The sequence below is a fragment of the Fistularia commersonii genome, chromosome 6 (genome assembly GCF_037954325.1).
Source record: "Fistularia commersonii isolate RoL2024-O1a breed Wild chromosome 6, RoL_Fcom_v1.0, whole genome shotgun sequence".
NCBI classification, from domain to species: Eukaryota; Metazoa; Chordata; class Actinopteri; order Syngnathiformes; family Fistulariidae; genus Fistularia; species Fistularia commersonii.
Genome location: NC_141289.1, coordinates 5,891,336 through 5,918,193, shown reverse-complemented (window position 1 = coordinate 5,918,193; position 26,858 = coordinate 5,891,336). Strand labels below are relative to the sequence as shown.

Genomic DNA, 26,858 nt, shown 5'->3' with positions numbered 1-26,858 from the left:
CACAGGCATGCACACGCCTTCTTTCCACTGATCAATGTTCTTGTCATGAGGTTAGACCATAACCCTGGACCACCTCTCATTGCCAGCCAATCAAAGTCACCAAAAGTGATTAGTAACGCACGCACACACACACACAAACACACACATACCTCTCTTTCTCATGAAAAAAAAACAAAGTTTGGGATGTTGAGCTTCAAGACCATGGTACTTTTAAACCACAAGGTGATGATCAATAATCAATCACAGCACTAATATTAACTGCCAATATTTGGGTCAATGAAAAAAGAAGCAGCAGGTTCAATAGACTGCCATATGGTGACAGGAGGATGGAGATGCAGGGCTGAAGCTGTGGAGCAGTCAGACCAGACACTTGTTTCTTAAGGCTTTCAAACCTGGATGCGACTCTGGGGCAACCAGGCTTGGTGTGATGAGACCTAACAATTCAACTCTGCAGAACCACAAGGTAGATGGATGGTGCAGCAACATCAGGCTGTGGGACAAAACCTCAAGCACTAAAAGGTCCTGTCCAAGACAGGGGCCTTCCTAAGTACCAGGGCCCATGGGGGAGCTTCAGGAGCTCCAGGAATGAAGTGAAATAAGAAACAGAAGAGTCAAGACATGATTGTCACAAGACAGATGGAGGAAAGAACCTAACACCTGTAGTTTTAGTTGGAAGAGGTTATCTTTCTCCCAACGTCCAGGTTGTGCCCACCGTCTCGACATGAAGCCCAAATGTCTCAACACACCACACCACTGGACTTCCTCCAAGGCTATGTCCGAGACAAGGAGCTGCTTCAGGTGACTCAGACATGACGATCCAAATCTTTCCATCCAAAGCCGGTAGGGTGAGTTTTTAGTGCTTACGAATGCTGAGCCGAGCTTCTATGTTGGTCGGCTGGAGGTCAGCAGGAACCAGACCGGGCCTAGTCTACAAGGTCTGCATCTGGTCTGTAGGGTCCATCTGCTCTGCAGAGATTTTGGAGCTCCTTACCAGTTTAACACCTTGTCACGTACATGTTCCAAACCCCTAGTCAGAAGGTGTTCCACTGAGGAACAGGGAACAAAGGCGCTGGGGGGTTTAAGTGTATTGGTGAACAGACCCGGGGGTCTGCTGTGTGGTGTGTGTGTGTGTGTGTGTGTGTGCGTGCATGACGGGGCTCCACCACAGTTTCAGAGAATATAGAATGGGCCTTCTTGGAGGAGATTCTCCAGGTCAGGGATTGGTTCTCCAACCTCCATGTTCAATGGAAACTCCTTTTTCAAAAAGAGAGGATTCAAAGATACAGCTCTGATAGGTTTTAAGACTCAAAAGTCGTGGGGCCTCAGGCAAGCATCTCAGGGTCAGGGACCAACTGAATTGTGTCAGGAAGCTTCAAGCCTCGATCTTACCTCTTCTGCTCAGCTCTACCTCTACAGAAGACATTCAGATTTTTGTTCATGTCACCATGCAAGGAGCATGGTACGGTGGCAGGGAGGAGGAACCACCACCTGACCGTCTACTACTTGAGGAGCCACCGCCCGACCAGCCACTTCCTGACGAGGGAGAGAAACACTAAAAGCACAGGACTATGAACGTTCTGGTCAAAATGTAGGAAGCAACAGGGAAACAACAACAACACAAAATAGTCAGCCTTTAGGAATTATACATCCTGATACGATACAGATTTTTTTACACACACGCACAGTATCATCACAAGCTCACATGCTACACTAAGCTAAGCTAAACTGCTGCTATATAGCACATGTTCTACCCTTTTCTTCAAAGATTTCAAAGATTGTCCGCCATGTTCTTTGCCAAGTTGTTCTCACAGAAACCTGAGACTTTCAGACCTTCTCTGACTCTTGGTTGCTCTTGGTCAACCTGCTTCTTTTCTTCTTTTGGCACGAAGCAGTGGACTTCACACATAGACCCACAATGCACAGGAAAAACTGACAGATCATCTACAGAAGGTGTTCATCTCCTGGCGGAGATGATGACCCACTTAGATAAAAAGACATGCATGCTGGGGGGGTTCTTCAGGGGGATAGCAGGGGTCAGGGGTGGTGGGGTGCAATAGTGTTGAGTCGTGTGTTACAAGTGAGACAAAGCCATTCACACCCTGAGGGAGATCCTACTTTTAACCCCTGGTGTGTGTGTGCTCCCTCCTGGCTTTTGACGGTGTTGTTCTTGTAACAAACCACCAGCAACAAGTGGCCCTTGCCTGTAGGTGTGTTCCTCAGGTGGACCATATCTAGAGGTGAAGCAGTAGAGCACAGGGCGACGGCATTGAAGGAATCTTCTCACAAAGGAACAGTCCCCCACACAGCTGACATGAAGACCAGCCCACACATTTGACATGAAGACCAGCAGACTTTGTAGCCTGCAGCCTGCTTCTGCAGGGGGGGGGGCAGCCCAACTGAAAAAGATGACTGAATGTGAGAAGATGCCTTAAAGCTGCAAGAACATCGAGGCCCTGGATGCCATGGAGTTTCAGTTCTTTCGGCCCAGATGATGAACATGCTGAAGCTCCACGGTTCCACATACACAGAGCTGGGAGGGAGGACACACAACCTGGAGGTACATCTGGCAACAAAACTAGGGGTTCCAGCATCAACTGTTAGCTGTCCTCAGTCCTCCATCCTGCTCCATTGTTGGGTCCTCTCCAGGTAGAAGGAGGAAACCCTGGAGCAGCAGAGAGAACGTGCCTTCTGGAACTCCCGCACCAAACTGAGTCCATTGTAGATGAGGGATGTGCAGTAGGTCAAGAGGGCTAGTGTGCTGCAGTTCAATTCCCCTGCCTCTGACTCAATTGGCCCAGAGCTAAGACTGTACTCTGGAGGCCACAGCAGGGGCAGGTGAATGCAAGTGGTCCACGGCAAATGTCCTGAATGTGGGTGTGAAGGTAGGCTGAGGAGCCTCAGGACTGGTTGATCTGGTTCCCTAAAGACTACACGCTGCAGGGTCTTGATTGAGGGGTTGGATGGGGGGGTGGGGGGCACACACCTTCATCTAGGTGAAGACAAGGTGCTGCTGGTCCAGCAGGGTTCGGGTGAAATTGTTGATAGGTCCGATGGCACTGAGGGACATGGCATTGTCGCGCCCCCACAGCAGGTTTGGCCCAAACACCACGGCAAGATTGCTGTTGGTCATCTTGTTCACATCACTGCTGGATGATACCTGCAGGTAGGAGAGGAGACCGTCAGATGGGACTGGTCTGTACAGCTGCTTCTCGGACTCTAAAGACCACAGCTCCATTCAGAACATACAAAATATACAGCTTCCAGCTTTCATCAAGCCCTTTCTCTGAAATAAATTTCTCCAGAATACCTCCGTCACTGTGATTTGCACTGAAGTTCCACATATTGGGGGGCCTATCCCTGCGGTGATGGGGCAAGAGGGTTTACCCTTGACCGAACAATAGCAGGGTCACATATAGAGAAATACAGCCATTCATTCACACATCTGGACAATGTCAGGCCTCCAGTGAACCAAATACATGTGTTTGGATAACAGGAAGATCCCAGGGGAACCCCATGTGGGCACTGGGACAACATGAAGACTCCACACAGAAAGGTCCCTGGTGTGAATTCAACCAGGGACCTTCTTCAGTGAGGTGGTGGAGCAAACCAGAATTAAATTAGATTAATTAAAAATTAAAAATTAAATTTAGGAATGAAGACATTGAGACCAGGTGCCTTGTGCTTCAAAAGCTGCCTATTGGGCAGCAGTGCTCTGTCAAATCTGTGTACAGTCCGTGAGGGATCCGAGAGTGTGCTCCAACCATAGGGGAATCACACTGCTCATCCGCCCTGGTAAGGTCTATTCAGCAGTGCTGGAGAAGAGGGTCCGCTGGGTACTTGAACCTCAGATCCAGGAGGAGCAGTGTGGTTTTTGTCCTGGTCGTGGAACTGTGGACCAGCTGTACCGGTCAGCCATGGTGAACAAGGAGTAGAGCCAGAAGGCGAAGCTCTCAATTTATCAGTTGATCTACGTTCCCACTCTCACCTATGGTCACGAGTTGTGGATAGTGACCGAAAGAACGAGATTGCAGACACAAGTGACCAAAGTGAGTTTTTTTCCACAGGGTGGCCGGACTCCCATAGAGATAGGGTGAGAAGTTCGGTCATCCAGGAGAAGCTTGGAGTAGAGCCGCTGCTCCTCCGTGTAGAGAGTAAGACAAGGTAGCTCAGGCATCTGGAGAGGATGGCTTCTGGACGCCTCCCAGGGGAGGTATTCTGTGCAAGTCCATCTGGGAGGAGACCACAGGGAAGACCCAGGACATGTTGGAGAAACTATGTCTCCACACTGGCCTGGGAACGCTTTGGCGTCCCCCCTGAGGAGCTAGACCATGTGGCGGTGGAGAGGGGGGTCTGGGCCTCACTGCTCCGGCTGCTGCCCCCCCACGACTCGACTCCAGAAGTCGTGGGAAGATGGATGGTCCAGTCAGTAACTGGACGCATGGACGATAGAAAGAAGGAAAGAAAGAAAGACAGATACAGACAGACGCACGCAAGCACTCACGGACACGCACACACAAAAATAAATGTGTGTATATTTTACAGTAACCCTGAGTTTTACTGATGGTTAACACTGATCCAGAGCCAGTAAGAGGAGGGTAGGTCGTCCTTCCTTCACGGACCTGTTCTCCGTTATAGCCAAAGTGTGTCAGGAAAACTCAGAGAACCTGCAGATGCAGCTGCAGCCTCACCTGTGCCAAGAAGGTGATGAGGTATCTGAGTGAGGCGTAGTTCTCCTCAGGCAGGGACTCCACCAGCACCTTCATTGCTGCTACCTGGTTATCCCCGGTCACCGCTGCAACACATGTCCGCAGAGATTTTAGCTTCTCATCCAGCTGAGTTTATCTCAAACATTGATTGACTTCTTTTAGATTTATCTTCTCAATCTTCTGTCCTGATCCAACAGAATGATGATACACTGCTGAAAAATGCCGAACACCTTCTTGTAATGGACACTGTGTGGAAAAATATCACCCCAAATGACCTTCAAGGATTAGAAAGAAAAGGGCCTGAATTTAGAAAACAAATCAGAAAATGACCCCTGGCAAGGACCAGCAAAAGAATGAGGAGAACATCTGATCTCTACTTTCATCACTGGTTCCCAAGGTCTAGTTCTGTGTTACCGAGGGAGAGGGTCAAAGTGAGGCATCAGCTAAGAGGGCCAAGGACCTACTGGAGAAGTTGACAATGTCGTTGTAGAGCTGGAAGGTTAGCAGGGGCTCGGGCAGCTCCCTCAGGAAGGTCTTCAGGATGACAGCAGCCAAGTGGACGTCCTCCATCTCCCTAAAGTTCACTGCCCCACCTGCATCAGGTCCACACATCATCATGTTCAGAGACCCACACTCATGCTTACCATGACCGATGTGTTCTTCCACCACAACAATCTGCATCTGGGTTAGAACTGGATCTTGAGAGAAGGTCTGACCTCCAGGAATCTGGACCTCAGCGAGAGGTGATAACTCATGATGGCCCAAGCAGACATTTGAGAGCGAGAGGTTCTGCTTCCCTCCTGAGCTCATTATGTGGTACCTCTCTGGCAGAGGACCCCCAGGCGACATTCATGTCCAGTGGACTTCAGAATAGAATACATGTAAAACTGGAAATGATGAGCTTCATGTAGCCTCAAATCTCTGGTTGTAACCTGACATCAACCTTAGGAGCTAGAGATTTGAGGCAGGTTGTTTTCCTTTCAGGTGATGCCTGAAAGTAGAGGCAATATTTGAGCTATTCATCTATATCTTGCATCAGTCACTGTGTGTGGCTCTAACTCTCCTACAGATGCTGCCACCACTAACCTTCTACACCAGTCCTATGAGGACTGTCTCTGTGCTCACCCAAAGACCAGAGGACCTCTAGAAAACCACACCTTTGGACCTTCAAATCCACGCACTCCCTGAAGGAGAACCTTCGAACCCTACCTGTATTGTATCTGTGCTGCACCTCCTTAACCAGGGTGACGTTGGCGGAGCGTCTGAATATCCCTTCGATCTCCAGACCTGAGGAACACAAGCAGGGAGCTGCTGGTGACTGTACTCCAACTACTGCTATGCGTGTGTGTTCATGTTTGAGACATCACCTTGCTCTGAAAGGAAGCTGATGGTGTCTCTCATTACTGTAGGGACTGGGTCTCCATCTGGATTCCTCTGTCTGAGCCTGAGGTACAGAACATAGATGGTCACTAGCAGGGTTCAGACCTCACGCTTGCTCAGATCTTTGGAGATCTTTCTTTTGTCAGATCTTGTCACCTCTGGACCTTTGTGCAAACAGTGAGGACATAGCATCCAAGGTCTGATAGTACACCATTCTTACAGGTGGGAAATGTTCCTGCTGTCTGGAGGCCCAGGGTAAGATACTTACATATCCAGTGGGACCCCGAAGACCTGATCGGGTAGGGGCGGGCTGCAGGGCGGGGACAGCGAGGGCTGGCTGCTGGGTTTCAGGGAGGCCCTCAGCTTGTTGTCATACCTACAAACAGGAGAGCGAGTGAGTTATCAAGATCAGCACCTAGCCATGACTCCAACCAGCAATCCAGGCTGAATGGCCTGGGCAGATGAGAAAGAAGCTGCTCATGACCCATCAGGATCATTTAACCCTAGGTGGAAGGACGACATTGATTTCCTTACTCTTTGACTCGGGCTGGGATGAGCAGCTGATCACATTTCACCACGTCCTCCAGCTCACTCAGGTAACTCACGTAGTTTATCTTCCTGCCGAACTTGAAGCTGCGCACACGCATGCACACACATATGCACGCGTGCACACAAACACACACACACACGTGAACAGAGTCAGCTCTGCTTGCACCACTCAATGCAAACATTCTCATCCTATACTGGAATAATGGAAAAGAATGATATGCTACACCTCATTTTGTACGAAGGAAAATGTCAAAACATATTTTTGGGGGGTTTGAGGGGTCATAACAACTGATTTTTTTGGGTGCCACTCAGTGACATCAAATATTCCATGTCCACTGACATAAGAATAATGTACTTTGCACTGATGGTGGAAGAAGGTCTGAATCGACAGAATGCAGAAAACAGACAACTTTCACAAAGGATGAGTGTGGGCTTCAGGGGCTGAGGATGAAAGGAAGTATCTGGTCTAAGTCTGAAATGTGGAGATACACCTTTCATTTCCTTTTGAAAACCTGGCCTTGAGTTTTCTGCTAGGTTGAGTTTAATGAAGGTCACAACATTGGGTTTTCGTCCTCAATGGTAGGAGAGCTTTGAGAAGATAAATGTAACCCTGATGAGGGTCACACACATAAAGCACTGAATTATAGGAAATGTTCTGTTTATTTGGTGCATTGTGTGTTTTAAAGCACCAACAGATTTTGATTATATTTTTTAAGAGGAACTTTTATTGTAAAAGGCATTGTCAATGGCTGTCAACATGTTAGTTCAGAGCACCATGTAGAACAGAGGGTTCTGCTTGGCAAAAGGGGATATGGTGCACCTCAGCACCTCAGGAGAAAAGGTAACATATTTCATTTCAGTGTGGAAGCACATATCTACTTCTTTGAGTTTTTTGAACAGCCACACTGACATCTGCTGCTTTGAATGCCAGAGACCCTTTGACATTAATCAAGGCCCTTTGGCATTAATCAAGGCAATGTGCACAGTGTTTGCTTTATTACATTTGTGATCACTTGCTCAGACAGGGAACAGATGATGTGTGACCCGTGCTCCAACTGCATGCTGTTGTGCTTTATTCATTATTTATTAATCCATTCAGCTCCTTCAATGTCAACTGGACTTAAATTAATTTATGAAATATGGTTTCCGTCATTCTTCAGAGGCTGGGACATGTTCTCTGCTCAATACTCAATTCTCCCTTGCTATTCTATTTTCACACTATCATGTTTATGAAAAACATTCAAATAAAAAACTAAAAACCAAAAGTAACTGGTCATAAACTGGACTGTGAAAAGGGGACGCCCCATGTTTACACACAGCAATTTCCAGAGTCTGCCACTAGATGTCAGCAGAAACATGTGCCTCCTCAGGCCTCGAGCTCATAGGGATTTGTAGTTTTTTAAACCACTGGGTTTTTAAAGAGGAGTGTTGAGACCCCTCACTGGTGCTCCAGGGACTGGAGATGCTGCGTGGATCATAATACCTGATTATGGGCTTGAATAGGATCAGCAGAGTCTTGATGAACATGGTGGGATGGACGATGTACAGAGCCTTGATGTTCTTCTTGTACCTGGAAACACACAGCCACACTGCACACTTTTATTTCTGCATTACACTCATCTTTCTATCCGTAATTGATTTTTGTCTCTTACAAAAGTGGGGATTTGATCATTAAATAGCACAATTAGCTCCAAAGATTTCTAAATAAAAAAGGACCATCCTTACAAAAGGACAACCCCCTTACCCTCCCAGCCCTGGCTGGGGAACTCACTTCCTGTCAAACTCTCGGTAGGCGTCTCGCAGCCAGCTAAGAGATGGCTTGTTGTCGCTGGTTAGCCCGTGGTGGAAGTAGATGAGGGTGTAGTCGCTCTCCACATACTGGTCCAAGGTCCCCTTCAAATACCTGCACACCATGCAACACACTGTTCATCACTAGGCCTTACAGAACAGTGCTACATCAACAGTGAATTGGACCTGAGCCACATTTCGGCTTTTATTTTGAAATCCTTGTTGCAGTTCCTTGTCACTGAAAGGAGGAGCTAGAGCTATTTCCATGGTTTCATTTGATATGAGAAATCATCAGTGATAACCCAGCCATCCAGATTTTAGACGATTCCTGAGAGCTATACAAAATGGAGTTGATTTTACCAATATAATACCGTTACATATTAACTTTAGCTTCTAAATCAGATCAAATTATCTTGACAGGGACAATCAGATCACAATGAAACTGCTTTGAAAACATGCAGGGAGGTCTTTGATTCCTTGGCCTTCCAGCCAGTATGACTTTATTCAACAAGTCAGTTTTACACTTTCCTCTCTCACTAATTACTGTTATTATTGTCTGTGCCGTCCTGCACTTTCAGATAGTTTAGATTTCTTGTTTTTATAGTGCTGGTGATTTTAAGTCTTTTTGCACTTTTATTTTATTCGTTGTTGCTTGTTTTATGTCCTGTGTTCACCTGCCCTTCAATCTGGCTTATGCCTTTTAAAGTGTTGATGAATAACAGATAGATTCTTGCTCTCTCTATGATGGAATCCGAGCCAATCATAATCATCTTTAGGTTTGAGCTCAGCCACAATCAGTGAAGCAGCTTTATCAGGTCTAATATGTCCTTTTTTAATTGTACATCTAAAATTATCTCCTTTTTATTCCAGCAGATAGTTTGTCAATCCTAACACTGACAGTTAGACCTCAGTGTCATGGTTGCCCTGAGACCCACATAACTGCAGTGCAGAAAACTGTGACTTATTTTCTGCTGTGGCCAAGCACAGAGAAACAGTGGTTTCCTGTGTGAAATGTTGACAAAGGTAATGGTGCTGGCTGAGAGGCTGCAGGGTCCATTTTAGAGCTCACAGACACCTTCAGACCTCCAGCTGAGGTGCGGCTTTCAGAGCAAAGACACACTGTAGGGTCACTTATGGGAATTAAAGGTGGGCTGTGAGAAGAGGCTAGATGCCTGAAGTGAGAGTTGGACTGAATGATGGAGGACAGCCAAGAGAGGGAGGTGGCCATGGTTGTTCTCACATTAGAAGCTTGCGATGATCCAGCTGGTGCTGTGGAGGCATCCGGCAGGCATTGAACACAATCACCTTTCTGCCGAAGTGGTCATCGCCTAGATGGACGGACACACGCAGAGAGAGGAGCTTCACATTCAGCTCCTTTAGATGGCTTTGAGCTTCAGGACCAACTCCGGGAATCAAAGGTCACTGACAGCTGGAGAAGGACAGGAGACTCACCTGCCACTTCAATGATCTGGTGCCTGGCGATGTCATAGAAAGGGTGGTCCCAGGGAAGGTGGGGGGAGCCCGCGTCAAACACTTGAGAAGAAAGCTCCATCTCTGAGGTGGGCGGCACACACACACACACACGCGCACACACACACACCACTGTTTAAATTGCCTAGGTTGTCTCTGTGTGGTATCTGAGAGTGTGGCTGTACAGACAAATTAGAAATATAGAAGTGCATTATGGAGGAGTCTGTGACTCAAAGCCCTCATGTAGACATCTCAGTCTCTGTCCGTTCTGAAGGAAGCGTCAGGAACATTGACGTGTTAAAATGGACACCTCAAACACAATCACTTTGTGCTCGGCACATACTACACGGTGTTTGTGTGTGTATCTCTGTCTTTGAGAGTGTGTGTGCCTGCTTTCTCACCTGACTGGCTGAGAGTGGCATCGTCAGCAGGCCACTGCTGGTCCTCGATGGGGGCCAGCTTCAACTGTCCTAGCTGTGCAGTAGCTGGGTCCTCACCCAAATCTACCAGCAGCTCTGAAGACATGGCACACTCCACAAAAGGCGCTCAGCACACAAGCCTGCAGGTAGAGGCCTCTACAGAGCGTCCTGCAACAGATGGACACACTTACTGACAGGTTCCTTCAGGCAGCATCCACTATTCAGAACACCTCCTCCACCGGTGTGTGAGACAGATGCTTCTCTACCAGGGTTCATTCTAAGACTGGTGTGCATGAGGAGGCCCATGTGGACGCCCTCCTCAACCGGCTGGATGAATTGAGAGAGTGCATGAGCATTAATGAGATACAGATGTACACATGAATGTGTCCTGGACAACCCACTGAGACATCTGATCCTCTGACCTTTGGATCGGTTTATTCAAAATCCACTTTGGACAGAATTTGCCACTCATACAGACAAGAAGGTCCACATTTACAGCTTTGTGCACCTCTACTACTTTTTACAAGTGCGTATTAGTGTGGAAGATTAACCATGGGGCTGAATAAACAAATACTGTTGGCCCTCAAGGAGTTTAACAAAAATAATTAATATATTTAAAGAGGACCTTCCATCTAAATGCTGTTTGGATGAGGGATAAGATGAGGACATGGATGGATAAGCATGACACACGCCACCATTTCCTCCTCATATCCTGTGGTGAGTGACCTGGTGGGCTGGAGGTCCCTAACCAACTCCTGAATGGAGGGCTGAACTGGGGATGATTTAAAAATGCAACAAAAAAACATTTTTCATTTCTTTCTTTGTCTCAAAGGCCTGAGTGTGTCAGAAGGGTCAGAAGATGAGAAGATATTTAAAATCCTTCATGATTCACCTCTTAATGTCATAATCTGAGAGCGGCAGACATGCAGGGAAGAGGAGGAGGATGAGGAGGAAGAGGAGGAAGGCGCAAAGCTCAGGAGTGTTTGGCTCCCATTGAGAAATTGGAGGACTGCCGTGGTCTGGCACCATGACGGAGGCGATTCCAGGTCTGCATGACCATGTTTGGTCCTAAGTGAGGAGAAGACCAGGAGCCATCCCCCCCCCAGATTTTCTCAGGGTCCTAGAGGGCTCCTGAACCCAAATGAGTGCAGAGATTTCCATCCTACAGCTCCCCTACCTTCAGTGACAGCTTAGCAACCTCCCACCACTCTTCACACATGAACCCTGGCACATTCTCACATATTTCATTGTTTTTACACGCTTTCATCTGAATTTCAAGCTACATATTTTTACAAATGATGAAATCAAAGTCTTCATTTGGCAGGTGGTTTTAAAAACAATCGTTAGTCTACCAGAATGTTCTTCAAATGACCGCTGGCAGAGACGGGATCCGAAGGCTGCTAAGGACACAACAGCCTGCTGAACAGAAGATGAGGTGATTCTTGATGTGGGCTGTGAGGACACAGCACAGAGAAAGGCAGAGATGGCAGGTATGTGAGGATGCTGTGGTCCTTCCTGAACCCCAGCCTCTGCAGAACATCCACCAGCAGCTGCTGAGCAACCACGACTCTGCTCCTGCTCCTCATCATGTTTCTTACTCTGCTTTACACATCCTTCTCTCCTGCTCACCCCCCCCCACACATACACACACGTACAGACACATACACTTCACTCTCCCCACTCAGTGATGGTATGCTCTCCGACGGAATGCTGCGTTAAATAAATATCGCAACTAACCAGAAGTCATAGTGGATTGCCTGCTTCGTGCAGCCTGCGCCTTGCTGCCTACTGCCGCAGACCGAGCCATCATGCATGTCGGCAGGAACAAGCCACTGTCACAGAGGACAGTGTAGGGAGGATAGTGATGGGTAACAGTTTGGTTCTCCTTGGCAGGCCCTAAGAGCTCAGCCAGGTCTACTCATCTGCCTCCAAACCTCCACTGGTGGTCTGCATGGCAGGAGTTCTGAACCCAGAAGGGGACATATTCACAGGGCAGGCCCAGACAGGCCGCCTCAAGGACCATCATTTCCCATATCCAGACAGGTGACAAAACCAGACGGGGCACAGAAAAGGGTAAGACGAGACCAACCGATAAATCAGGGACGCAGTCAGTTTCCTTTGTATGCTGATGAGGAAACTTTACATCTCATTTTTTATATAAACTTTATGAACATGTTCTCAGCCAGGCATCACAAACCTGATATTATTAGTATCTAATATTAGTAGAAACCAAACCACCAGCTACCAACCACATTTCTTCTTCCTGCTATTCCCTGCCATCGCGAATCAATAATCTTCCTTAATCAAACCCACATCAAATCACCTCCATCTGCCCCTCTCACACCAACTCCCTTCCTGTCCATAAACCTCCTGTTTTTCCTCTAGACCTCCTGCCTGGCAGCTCCAACCAAAGCATCCTTCTAACCAGATCTTCTCCATCCCACCAACATTACCTCCATCAAACCATCTCTCTTTATCACCAGAACAAGCGTGTGCTGTCTCCCCTTCCTGATCCTCTCCATCCTCCTCACTAACAAAAAATACCAAGAGAAACACACTGCAATCTTCTACGTGTTTCCAGAAAACATTTCCAGCATCCAGAACAACCCCATCTTTGAGCTATGCGAACCAGCTCCCCTGAGGGTCTCGTCTCCTGATTGGCCCTTGTGACTAAACACGCAGCAGCCTGATCCAGACCTCTAAACTGATGGAGGGCAGGGCATCACTCAGTCAAAGGCCTGCCTCTGATCTGGGGCGTTGGTACGAAAACTGTCAGCGACAGGGATGCCAGTGTGTTTGCATATGTGAGGCATAAGGTACGCGCACGTGCACGCGCGCACGCACGCACGCACGCACACACGCACACACGCACACATGCACACACGCACACACGCACACACTGCAAACAGCACAGTGGCCCCAAAGATTTCATGGGGGTGATTAATGTGTTCATCCATAATGTGAACTTTCTGCCTGGCCGCCAGAATTATAAGCCATGACTTGATTTGTACTCGGGCACATATAGGACCTGAGTTGGCCAGTCAACTGAGTTAAAGCAGAGGATAGGCATGCTTCACGGGGCCGAGCCGATACAAATGACAGGAGTAAAAACCATTTTCAGAATTCATTGCAATCTTGCAATGACCTATTTAACCATATTTGTCTAATATTAGTGGAGAATCTCTACTTTATGCTCTTCATCCTAAGAATTCTGGGGGTTTGCCATTCATTCATTCAATGATTGTTTGAGTTATTTTAAACGACTCATTCTTTTACCATCTGAAGAGAAAGAAGATTACGGTCTTGGAGGAATGCCCTTCAAAACTCAAATGAATGCACAAACATACTTTCAGAATGTGCAAGACGTAAGAACAAATACCCATAAATATTGACGACCAGACGGAATTTACCAGAATGTTATCAAGGAGTTTCTCCAAAATATAAAAAAAAAATGACCCCATCATCACTAGACCTCACCTCAGGGAAAGACAGAATAGCAGAATATAAAGGAAAAAAAATAACATACAGCTATATAAAAGACATTATAAGACATTATAGTATAAGCTATTTAACTGAGAATAGGCCGGTGTGTTAGTGTGTGTCTGTGAGAGTCATGTACAAATAAATTAGTGGTCAGAGGTCAGAAGAGCCTCTGATGGGGGTCAGTCTGACCCCGAGGCAGCCATGATCATCTCAGCCTTGCAGCTGCTTCCTCTAACCAGGATCTCTGACCACATTACAACAGGCCAACATCCAGATACCAGCCCTGCCGTCCCCGCACATCACCTGTGCTCCTGTGTCAACACACACATGCACACACACAATCTCTGTCTACATGGGAGCAGACAGAGTCTACACAAGGACCCAGCTCTTCCAGTCCCCTCCATCTCTCCTCTTTATCACAACACTGCAGCAGAGGAAAGCAGCTTAGTCAAAGTTGCTTCAGGGGGTTGAAAATTGGTTTGCTGCAAAATGGCAGAGAAACAAGACTGCGGAAAAGACGGCTCAGACCCTCTGTGGCCCTGTAAGACAGTAAGACAAGAGCTCTTATCACAGCCTGCATCTGTCCAGAGAGTGGGGAGCGAGCGCCCAAAACCTCCGAATGTCTTCCTCAGAAATAATTATATCGATGCTTCACATGAGAGACAGTGGTTCACTCTGCTGCACCGCTCAACTGCCGAAAAAAAGCAAGGGAGCCATGGCTGCCCCAGTTATCTCTGGAGACGGATGTGTGATTTGTCTAATCATTTGGATACACAGCTTCTCAAAATGATCCCAGAAGTCATTTCACAGCCGGTGTCACAGTGGTAGCACACCTCGGTAAGTTGGTGGTGGGGTTTGACCTGTGCTCCGGGGACAGATCTTCTCCTCTAGTAATTTTCCACTCTGCCCAGCCCTGCTGTTGCAATTCATCAAATCTAGATGCCATGGATTAACATATCTCTGTCCACCCTATACAAATACACACATTAGACCACCAGTGTGGTCAAGTCTCTTCTGCTGGAAGTCCATAGGCTTCCAGCAGAAGAAGATGCAGAAGATACAGATGTGGACAACACTAAGATGACTGTGGCCCCCGTGTTACAATGAGCTTCCAAAAACAGCTTCAGATTCATTTTGATTTTCTTGCAGTGGATGTAGGGGTGACAATTCATAAAGAAATACATACATTCAGGTATACTTGTACTCTTTGAGCAGGAGCAGCTACTGTAACAAAAGGCAATTTCCCCTTGGGAGTCAATAAAGTCATTCTGAGTCTGATGGAAATAGCGAGTTACCAATTAATAACCACTTAGGCGTCTCCTCACCTGTAGACTGCTTGTCTCTCAGTCCTGGTTCTGTAGCTTGAATTTCCGCTCAAGGGGGCAATGTATACATAGAATATGTGTTTGTTTGTGGAGCTAGTTTATTTAAATGCGCTTGACTTTGGTGACTCGTCTGATTCACAGAGCAGCCCAGGTACAGAGACTGACAGTTTTTCCAACGCTCACCTGGTTCACCTGCCCACACCGCTCACCTGAGCTGCGAGCACTGCAAGCAGCCGCCGAGTCGCGGGTGCTCAGCGCGCTGACGTAACAAGCGTTACCTTCAGCTAGTTGCTGAGGCTAAAGGCTAAGCTAACCCATTAACCCGCCGGAGGGGCTGCTTCGGTGAAGTCTCCGACCCCGCGAGATACGGCGGGGTTTTCTCCGTGGAATTGCAAAAATTAGCGATCGTATCGAGGCGAATGGACCCGGTGACAAATATATTACAGCCATTAATGAGCCCCGTGACCAGACGGTGGGTGTCTGCTGTCATGACCCGCCCTGCTAGCTTTCGTTATCAAGACATGGGCTTAGAAAAGGCATTTTTGTTTTTACCTCTTTTTCCGTCGCTCCTACGTACTCCCTTCGAGCCTCGACTAGATCGCCGTCGCCCGCTGTCTCCACGTACGCTGTTGACAATCGGTGTGAACACCTTTTCCGGTTTGGTCTTTTCAAAATAGTTTTGCATTTGCACTCCCAGCGCCCTTATCGGGGTGAAGGCTCGTACGTAGTGCGCGCGCTGTCTAGTGGCTTGGATGGAAAATTACACCTACAAGTGTTTGTGTCCGCGCCACCTGTTCTTCTGTTCACCAGAGACAAACGCAACATGAAAAGTTTTTAAAGTGACCCGTAAAGTAATTGTGTATTTGTATCCAGGGCCATTAATGTATGTCATCTAAATTTTAATAGAGAAACAAATTGTGTTAGCATCTGAATTCACCGTATTGTTTGGATTCCTTCTGAACACTCCCTTCATTGTTGAAGAATCACGATTAAATTAGTTAATAAATGGGTGTGCTAAATATGGTCTTCTCATTCACCCATTGGGTAAGCGCACACACACACACACACACACACACACACACACACACACACACAGAGGCACTGAGGATCTAACTGCCAACCACCCTCTGATCGTAGGAAAATGTAATATGAATTACAGAAGACACATCAAGACCAAAGACGGTAATCCACATGTATTGTCGCAAAAACATAAATGGATACTGGTTTTTAGATGCAACATTCTTTTTGACAGATCGTTGTGAATTAAATTAAATGTATATAATATATATGATTAAAGTATGTCTTCAGTCTCGTCTGAGAGCACAGCCTGCCCAGGACCTCCACCAAGTGTCTCTTGTAGTGTCTCTTGGAGTACAGAGGATGCTATATCCACAGCACTGCAGTCTGTAACACCTGGTATAGAGTCTGTACCACCTGCTACAGCCCGCACACCTGGATAACAATAACACCTATGCTAGGATGCTGTTTGTTGACTTCAGCTCAGCATTCAACACAGTCATCGCCTCCAAGTTAATCATAAAACTTGTGGATCTAGGAATCAATGCCTCCCTCTGTAACTGAATCATGGACTTTCTAACCAACGGTTCCCAACATGTCAGGTCAGACTGCAACACATCCACCTCCATCTCAGTCAGCATGGGCACTCCCCAGGGATGTGTGATGAGCCCCTTCATCTACTCCCTCTTCTCTCATGACTGTAGACCAATGTTTGGATCCAATGCCATCATAAAGTGTTCAGATGATACAACAGTGATTGGATTCATCGACGACAATGAGTCTGAATACAGGGCAGAGGTAAACAATCTAGCAGTATGATATGCAGACAACAACCTGCTCCTCAACACCAGCAATAATAAGGATTTATCCTTTATTAATCCCCATTGGGAAATTTGTTCTCTGCAATTAACCCATCATGGATGAACCATGAGTAGTAGGCTGCCGTCGAACAGCGCCAGGGAGCAGTGCCTTACTCAGCAACACACGAGGAGGAATTAAACCAGGAATGCTCAGTTCCTCCCAGCCATGCCACCCCCATCATTGTGGACTTCAGAAAGAAGAAAGGAGACACCCATGCCACATTAATGGAAGTGAAGTGGAACAAGTCTCCAGCTTCACATTCCTGGGGACCCACATCTCTGAGAGCCTGCCCTGGACAACTAGTACCTCCAACCTGATTAAGAAGACCCATCAGCGTCTTTTCTTTCTGAGGACTCTGAAAATGAACCATCTGTCTGCTGACATCCTGGGTAACCTCTACTGCTGTGCGATACAGAGCATCCTGACCAAATGTGTGAGAGTTTGGTATAGAAATTGCTCTGTCACAGATTGCAAGGCATTACAGAGGGTGGTGAAAACAGCCCAATGCACCACAGGCACTCAACTTTCTGCTATAGGGGATGTCTGTAAGAAGAGAATACTGCACTGGGCGCGCAGCATTCTCAAAGACTCCTCTCATCCAGCTAACAGACTCTTTCAGCTCCTTCCCTCAAAGAGGTGTTTCAGGACCCTGCAAACCAAAACAAGCAGCTTCAGGAATAGCTTTTTACCCACAGTGGTCAACCTACTGAACTCTGCCCATAGGTGATCATCATCACCCTCTTATCCTCTTATCCTTACCAGCACCTGTTGGCTGCACTCCTCTCAGCTCTGTGTAGCAATCTGAATTTCTCATAGCTGTATAAGTGGTTATAACATATTCTCTTCAATAGCATTTTGCAGCTGCTCATTTGGTTACACTACTTAAATATTCTGTAAAATTCTGTATAGTCTGTATAATTGTTCATATAGTATCACTATATTATCCATTCTGTAGTTTCATAAGACACTTGCATATTTATAGTTCCATCTGTATATTGCCATCTGTTAATCATACTAATCACAACCTATTTGTACATAATCTGCACATAACAATTATCCGCCATACTTGCAATAGTTGTAAAAAAAAAAGAAAGGAAATTGCAATAAAAAAAATGATAATAATACTGCATTTCTTTGTAAATACTGCACATTCTGTATATATGCACTTCTGATTAGATGCTAATTGCATTTGGTTACTCTACATCTTTTAATGTGTAATGAAAATAAAGTTGAATCTAATCTAATCTAATCATGAGATTTCCTCGGACCTGTGGTAGGCGAAACTAAAGGAACGGAAAGCCCGAGGGACAACCGTGTTTGCGGAAGTGCGGCTGGGAAAACACGAGAGCAAGGGCCCCCTGGGACACCCGGAAGTCAGATCACAACGAGGCGCAGGGGGCGGAAACCGGGAGCTGAACTCGGAGCCGGACACGTAGCGGGAGCAGATGGAGATCGGAGCTGCGGTTAGCCCTGCTGGAGGGGACGCGCCAGAGGAGGACGGAGCTGCTGGAGGAGGACGGAGCGGGCCCGGAACAACGCTGGCGGCGCTCGGCTCCGCCGCATTGGTGTGCGTAGCCGGCTTGGTGTGCGGGCTCTTCTACCCGGTGCTGAAAGGTAAGCGCGCGTGCGCTGAGGCTCACGCACATACGCATCTCGAGTTTGATTGGCGGTTGGCTAGTGTTTCCGGTCAGTCGAGCGTTGCTCAGCCCCCGTCTTTATTTACATAAACACCGGAAAAACGTCACCGTGGACCTGCAGCTCACGTCAGGTGGAGAAGACCTCTGGTCCGTGAGTGGCCGTGACGTCATTGCTCGAAACGTAAGAAATGGCCTGGTCTTCTGAAACCTCACCAGGAGGCCAGCGGGGCGCAGGCAGGACGTCTGATAGAAGTGTAGCACTTCTCCAAGGGGATGTATCTTTTAAAATGGCACACAACACATACCCAGCAAAAAAACATGACAAAGTTTTAGGATTGATATTGATGACTCTGGTGATTTCTGTGGTATACATGTAGAATCGATTTTATATTTATTTTACTTTTGTTTGTACTTCCAACTATTTTGATTGAATGCACAGGTCTTTCTTGATAGGAGAACTGGATTGTCACTGCAACTGCGGGATGAGGAAATTTTTCTCTCCAATGAAGACCTCACCAAGGATAAGGACTTTCTTTTGTACAACTTGTGTTGCTCTTTCATGAACTTTCATATTCACAAAAAGAAATGGATCACAGCAAACCAAACTTCACAGCCTTTCTACAGAAAATTGATCACTACAGCACCACTTTAAATGGACTTCAAAACTGGAAGGCAGTAAGAAATAATTTTATTTTGGATTTTTTTTTTTTATATTTACATTTATATATTTTTTTATATTTGTGTGTAGAAAGCATTTTAGTCATACTCTTTATATGGCTGTCTGATTTTTGTGTATTTATTTTTATGTGTTTCCCTTGGCTAAAGAGATTAGTTGTGTGTATAGATATGTTAAAGAAAAAACAACTTCTCCAATGAGATGCAGGTGCCCAGGAACAGCTGGTCTAATAAGGGTTTTGATGTGTACCATTGCTGAGAGTGTGTGTGTGTGTGTGTGTGTGTGTGTGTGTGTGTGTGTGTGTGTGTGTGTGTGTGTGCGTGCGTGCGCGTGTGTGTGTGTGTCTGGTGGTGGTGGTGGCACTGGTGGTGGGGGGGGGGCATGCTTATTTTTAAGCATAAGTTTAATTGCACATCCACAGTAGGTGGCAGTGCCTCTCTCATTGTCAGAGTGTGCTTAGAGTATTAGCTTTTTTTTTTACATTAACAAATATATATACACAAATCTGCTTAGCCAGGGAAACACAAAAATAAAAATATACAAAATTAAAAAGGCAGAAAGAGTATAACTCGTAAAACACCTACTTTCTACACGGGTAAACACATAACCAAATATGTCAAACAAATTTTTCCAAAATAAAGTCTGTTGGTTCGGGGCGGCGTGGTACAGGAGGTAGAGCAATCATCTTTGGAACTAAACATTCCTGGTCCGATTCCCGGCTCCTCCTCGTGTGTCGAAGTGTTGTTGAGCAAGACAGTGAACCCCTAACTGCTTCCCTGGCGCTGGTCGACAGCAGCCTACTGCTCATGGTTCATCCATGATGGGTTAATTGCAGAGAACGAAATTCCCCTTGGGGATTAATAAACGATACATTGTTATTGTTATTATGTTCTCACTGCCTTCAGGTTCTGAAGTCCATTTATAGTAGTGCTATGTTGATCAATTTCCTATAGAAATACTGTGAAGTTTGGTTTGCTGTAACTCCATTTCCTTTTATGAATGTGAAATTTTCCCAAAAGCAACACAAGTTGTAGAAAAGAAACAAAGTCAATTTCCCTGGTGCAGTCGTCATTATAAAGAAAAATGTTCTTATCCTGCAGCTGCAGTGAGAATCCACTTCTTCTCTCGATGAAGGCTTGTGCATTTGTCCAGAACAGTTGTGAGTACAAGCTATAGTAAAATAAATGTAAAGTAGATTCTTCATGAATACCGCAGAAATCACAGGAGTCATCAATATCAATTCTAAATCATTCTAATGTTTTGGTTTTTTTTTGCTGGGTATTTTTTGTATGTAATTTTGTCACAGACCTCCTACACAAGGAAGTCTGTAACTTCCTTGTGTTACTTCCTTGATTTTATTGTTTTGACAGATTTTTTTACGACTCAGCCATATTTTATTCAAATTTAAATCCTTATATATAAAGAGAACCAAAAATAATTTCATCTACCAAAAGATGCCTAATGTCTTTATTTGAACATTTGTCCTTTGTAGCATCCACCCTTCCCAGAAAGATCCTCATTCAGAATTGACACACGACGCTCTGCTGTGGCACCAATAAGCAGTTGCAAACACTTCTTGAAATAGCATTACATATATATTATTGTCATATTCTTTTTGTGGAACAGCAATATCAAATTTAGCAATAAATTCTTCATATAATAACGATTGACCATTAGCCTTCATAAGTTGTAAAACCAGAATGATACTGTTGTCGATTCAGCTTTTATAATATGACGATTTCTTTTTATACTGAATACTCCTGTTATTCCAAATGTCATAATTTATGGGTGAAAAATTATTTTTGTACAACCCCTTCCATGCCAGCAGAGCCTGCTTGTGAAAATTTGCTAATTTCACTGGTAGTTTATCAGGATTGGAGTCACATTTTAACAGGAGTTTGAGTCCTCCAAATTAGTTAAAAATGAAATTTGGGATGGCATTCCAAATATTATCTTCTTCATTCATTAGTTTTGTTAACCATTTAATTTTAAAGGTATTGTTCAATGTTTCAAAGCTTAGAGCCTCCATCCTCCCATTCTGTCTCATATTACATAAGACCTCTTTTCTAAGATATTGGCATTTATTCTTCCATATGAAATTGAATAAGATTTCATCCATTTTTTTTCTGAAACTTTTTTCTAATTTATTCAACGATAGGGTCAGAGTTTAAATCATTATGGGATTTTTCATTTTTCTCAATGTTAATCCCCAGATATGTGATCGTATCCTTAACAGGAATACCACTTATCTCCGATAGGTTGCATTCTTTTAATTGGGAATAATACTGACTTATTTAAGTTCATCTTTAGTCCTGATGCTTTTGAGAGCGTTCCTGTTAGTTTTCTCGCTATATTTATAGCTGTGTTATTTCGACTGCTCACATGACAGACACACAAGACAGCAGGACATGCGAGCACAAATGGTCTTCGTCCTTAAACAGGAACCTACCCCCATGATTGCAAATTCAAATAAGCATAAAGGTGTTGCAGCTCAGTGGTAGAGCGCGTGCATGAAGTCCTGGGTTCAATCCCTGCCACCTCCACTGTAAGTCACTTTGGATGAAAGCGTCTGCCAAATGACTGCAAAGCAAATGGGAACCTACTCCCCTGAGGTACTCCCCTCCAGACATTGTTCAATGATGTTCTGTATTGTGAAAATCTGGTCTGTGCACCCTCTTCCATTCCTGAATCCTGCCTGTTCTGGCCTCAGTTTGGTGTCAATTGCCTCATCAATTCTGCTCAGCAAGAGTCTGCAGAAGACCTTGGATGGTATGGACAGCAATGTGATGCCTCGCCAGTTGTTGCAGTTTTGGAGATTGCCTTTCTTTGGGATTTTTGGCAATCAGGCCTCTGGCCCAGTCCTCAGGAATTTCAATTTTTTCCCACTGTGTTAATACATATACTAATGCACCTGGGCACATCCTCAGTGATGTTCCTGGGATAATTGGGTGTTTCGGGTCTTTCAACATCATACACTCTCATCCAGGTGACCCAGCCAGGGCTGATCAGACCCCGGCTTGTGTCCAGTTGGCACGCTAGCTACCATGACTCCATGGCTCTCCTCTCTTGAGCCACAGCCATCTTGAGGCCCTCTCTGCCGCTTCGGTGGTATTGTGGATGGCTCTTCTCCTATGCTGCCCGACAATGCCCAGACAACCCAGAGCGCTGGCATAGGACCGGGCCGCAAAGCCCCTGCAGCCCACCTCCACTGGAAGGCATTTTGCCCTCCATCCTGCTTGCTGGCACTCACTGACCAGTCCCGTGTACTTGGATAGCTTCCTCTCAAAAGCCTCTTCCAGGCGGTCTTCCCACGGGACGGTCAACTCCAGCATTACCACTTGCTTGGTGGCCTCTGATACAAGGACAACGTCAGGACGGAGGGTGGTGGTTGCACTATGGCTAGGGAACTTAAGCTGTTTTTCAAGGTCCACTAGCAGCTGCCAGTCTCTTGCAGATGTCAGGATGCCTGCTGGTGTTCTTTTAGCTGTGGCCGCCTGCTCCCCAGCCCTGACAAAGCCAATGGAGTTCTTGGCAGGGCGGAACTGCTTTGCCCAAACCAACCCTGTGCTGAGTGCCTCAGTGATGGTCTTCAGGACCTGGTCATGCCTCCATCGGTAGCGCCCTTCTCCTAATGCTGTGGTGCAGCAGCTTAGGACGTGTTCTAAGGTGCCTCTCTTAGAACACTGGGCTGGCGACTCTGCTAAGCCCCAAGTATGCAGGTTCGATGGACTGGGCAGCACATCATACACTGCCCGGACAAGAAATTTGATGCGATGGGGCTCAGCTTTCCAGATCTCCATTCAGGTAACTTTCCTCGCAAGCGCATTTTCCCATCAGCTCCCTGCTGTCTCATGCCCACCGCCTTGCAAGATGTTGATTCCTCCACAGCTGCTCTTACCTCCTCCTGGACCAGGGGCCTCCTCTCCTTCCCCCTGGTGTTCATTTGGGGGGTTGGGAAGGAACCTAGGCCAGCTCGGCCCCGTGTGACGACTCCCACCAGAGTCCTATGGAGCAGCCTAGCTTCAGCTGTTTGTACAGCCTCTTCTGCCTTCCACTTTCTGCCCGTCCTTACCTGGACCTTCCACCTTCGGATCGCTGGAATCCCTGTACAGCACCACCTCTCTGGCTCTGGCTACCTTGAACTCCTCCTCCAAGGACTTGAAGGGCAATTTTTTCCCAGATGTTCTTGAACAGGTCTGTGAGGATTTTGGCTGCGGTGTTGAGGTCAGCCTTCAGCATTTCGGCGTGAATGGAATCTATGCCTGCGGCTCTCCCATTCTTTGTTGCTTTGATGGCACTCTTGACTTCTGTTACAGCTGGGGGGCTGGTGTTGATGTTGAGTGTGTTGTTTGCAGGTGTTGGGGTAGCAGGGTGTTCTGGCTCGGGGCAGTTGAGGACTTCACTGAAGTGCTGTACCCATCTTGCTGACTGTTCACTCTCTGTTAAGAAGTTGTTCCCTTCATTGTCTTTTATAGGAGCAGATTGGCCGGTTTTCTTGCCACAGAGTTGTTTAGTGATTTTGTATACAGCACTTATTTCATCTCTTGCAGCTGCCCATTCTGCTTTGCGAGCTAACATCTAAACAAAGGCCCTTTTGTTACTCTTTGCTGTCTTTTTAACCTCCTTGTCCTTGTTCTTATAGGCATCTTGGGCCTGTTTCTGGAGCCTCAATGACTTTGTGTCCAGCATCTTAGCCTTTAGCTGTTTCCTTTGCTCAACCCCAAAATCACACAGAAAACATCAATATAAACTCCAACATTCGTGACTCGCTACAATATTGTGCTCCTGAGTTAATGTTGCTGATCAATAAAAATGTATGATTTTTTATTGAGTCTATTATTTTTTTCAGTATTAAATGGTTCAGTCAGTCAAAATAATGTTTATAGTTTAAAGAAGGTTTTTTTTTTTTACATTTCAGACAAATGATACTATTTATAGTTGGGTTGGAGAGTAACTCTAATTCATGCTGGTCTAGGTTGAAGCCTGTAAAGAGGAGACTCAGCGCCCTCTTTCGAGACAAGATCCAGAGAATCCCACTGAGTTCCTTCTTGCTCGGCTTTTTAATGTGTGAGTGTGTTTATTTACATAACAACTTTCATTGGATAATACGGTTCATGCATAGTCATACAGGAGTGAGGTCAGCTCATGCTGCACCTGTGCATAGTTTTTTAAACAGTTCCTTTGTGATGTGTTGTCTAAGGATGATATGCTCAGGGAGGCTAGGTTCCTAGTTCAAGGACAACTGTACTGTGCTTCAGAAACAAAATTATGCTCAGGAAGGATATGTTCCTGTTCACGGACGGCTGTGCTCAAAGAGAGAAAACATGTCTGGTTGTCATCTTGTGAGTAATTGAAATAACATATTTATAAATATAGTGAGAAAACTCTAACAAGTTGCATGGGGGGGGTGTGAAAATTTGGTTTCTTCCTGGGGGGGACGTAACAAAAAATAATTTAGAAGTACTGTTGAATACCAACAAAAGTATACATACATGGAAGTCAAGGTACAGTAGTATGACATCTGAGCTCAGACGTTTTAAAGTCAGGTGGTTGAAAGTTGTAATCCCTGGTGACGTGCCTGTTTCAGAGCTGCGGACGGAGACGGTGAGGAGGCCTGATGGCTTGGAGGAGAGGCTGCTGGGTGAGTAGCAGACATTGAAGGTGTTCATCACTCAGGAGTTGACTGGGTTGGTGCTTAAACACCCACCAGGGGCACTGCCAATGTGCCCTTCAGCATGGCATCAGACCCCTACATTGCTCCTAGATGCCTATGAGATGCAGCCTACTTGGTGTCACCTCTCAGATTATGCAGGTTCCCCACTTGTGTGTGTGTGTGTGTGTGTGTGTGTGTGTGTGTGTGTGTGTGTGTGTGTGTGTGTGTGTGTGTGTGTGTGTGTGTGTGTGTGTGTGTGTGTGTGTGTGTGTGTGTGTGCGCGATACATGTAGGTATCTGGAGTATCATGTTGCTGTCAGTAGTGGCCGGATGTGTCTGCTCTCTGCTCTCTTGGACCCTCACATACATTAAGTGCGGCCCACCCAGCCGGGCCTTCAGGTAAGCCTCGCCATCTGATCACCGTCACCATGACATCATCACACTGACAGAGAGGGAAACCCGTCTCTGTGCTCTCCTCCAGAGACCACCACGCCTACATGGATTATGGTGTCGCTCTCCTCAACGGCGCCATGGCCATGCTCACAGTCATCTGGAGCCTGGCCTGACCACTCTCTCTCTCATACTCACACACAGACACACACACATACACAGTAGTACTTTGATAGGCTCATGGAATGGAATTAAGAGTATGAGATGAAACGGTGATAAAAAATCATTTGTTAAATTGTCCTCACCTGATTGAAAATTGTGCAGGATTTGAAAAGCAATGGACATGGTGATCTCAAAGAAGCCCCAGGCCTCAGCTATTAGTCTGCGTCCTGCAGAGTGGTATGGATCTGAGATTGGGTGAAAACATCAGGCAGGGTTGATTTGAGGGCAGCGAGGTGTTCAGATGGCGATGAGTGCCGCTGCTGAAAAGATGGTCTTCTGAATAGAAGACTCTTCAGATTCTCCCTCAAGCTTATCTCGGGAGCTTGAAGGTGTTTGCTTTTGTGTACCAAGTTACATATCAGATAGCCATTTACCTGTTGGGATGTGCACCCCGACTGTTACTTTTAGGTTGAAGGAAAAAACATGCAATCAAAAGTTAAAAAAAAAAAAAATGTCTAAAAATCATCCAAAATTGAACAACAAATGAAAAGGAGACTCAGATAAATGTTGAAGGTGGAAAAACACGAGTGCTCAGAGGCCCATGCGTATGGTACAGGAAGCAAAATAGAAGAGACATGAAGATGTGAAGTCTACTGGAGAACAGAACAGATGCCGTCTGAGCTGCTGCTTCACATGGTTCCAGGGGTGGAGGATGAAGACTCAGCAGCCTGCTGGGAACATGTGGAAAGACGTAGAACCTCCACATCTCCACAATGACCACATGGGTCAGTCCTGCATCCAACCTGTGAAATGACTGAAGAAATCATTTACTCATTTATTGATGTTCTATTCTGCACTTCATGTATTTGTATTTTTAGTTTCAGGGATTGTGGTTTTTATGTATACATATTAAATTTACTACCAAACAGGTCGTCATGATTCTGTTTTTCCTGAAGTTCAAGATATATCCAGTATATATGTCTAATTTTTAATGGCCCTCTCAGCTACAGGGGTGTTCAGTCCTATAACAGTGGACGTACTGCAATGTGTTCCAGGAATCCCCACTGAGGAAAACTGACAGAAAACCGAAAGCAGAAGTGTTCCTAAAATCCAGAGTATGAATTGAGAGGTTTCCTGTTGGCTCATCGTGAGCCTCAGAAAAAAGCCAAATAGGGTCTAAAAGATGAAGCCACAGATGTGATATGTTGCTGCGCTAGGGGAGGAGCTCACCTGGTGTCTGATGAAGCACAGCACTGCTCCATCTGAAATGAGACAGGTGCAGCAGAGTGGAGGGCCAGCACTAACATGGCCCTAACATGGTGGACAGACAAAATACAGATCT

At 46.1% G+C, this 26,858-nt stretch overlaps 2 protein-coding genes across 2 annotated transcripts; one reads left to right on the top strand and one right to left on the bottom strand.

Moving 5' to 3' along the window:
* Positions 1–1,868: 1,868 nt before the first annotated feature.
* Positions 1,869–15,796, bottom strand: arhgap1 (Rho GTPase activating protein 1). The gene is made up of 13 exons (XM_086147829.1): positions 15,673–15,796; positions 10,295–10,480; positions 9,876–9,977; positions 9,664–9,751; positions 8,407–8,538; positions 8,119–8,205; positions 6,621–6,719; positions 6,355–6,462; positions 6,074–6,150; positions 5,916–5,993; positions 5,171–5,299; positions 4,689–4,792; positions 1,869–3,157 (listed from the first exon to the last, which is right to left on the bottom strand). The coding sequence occupies exons 2-13, from the start codon at positions 10,416–10,418 to the stop codon at positions 2,990–2,992; spliced, it is 1,296 nt and encodes a 431-aa protein (XP_086003955.1). The 5' UTR covers positions 10,419–10,480; positions 15,673–15,796; the 3' UTR covers positions 1,869–2,989.
* A 2,573-nt stretch (positions 15,797–18,369) lies between these two features.
* Positions 18,370–26,447, top strand: arl6ip6 (ADP-ribosylation factor-like 6 interacting protein 6). The gene is made up of 4 exons (XM_086147450.1): positions 18,370–18,612; positions 24,899–24,952; positions 25,258–25,363; positions 25,446–26,447. Exons 1-4 carry the CDS (start codon positions 18,444–18,446, stop codon positions 25,528–25,530), a joined length of 414 nt encoding a protein of 137 aa, XP_086003576.1. The 5' UTR covers positions 18,370–18,443; the 3' UTR covers positions 25,531–26,447.
* The last annotated feature ends 411 nt before the right edge of the window (positions 26,448–26,858 follow it).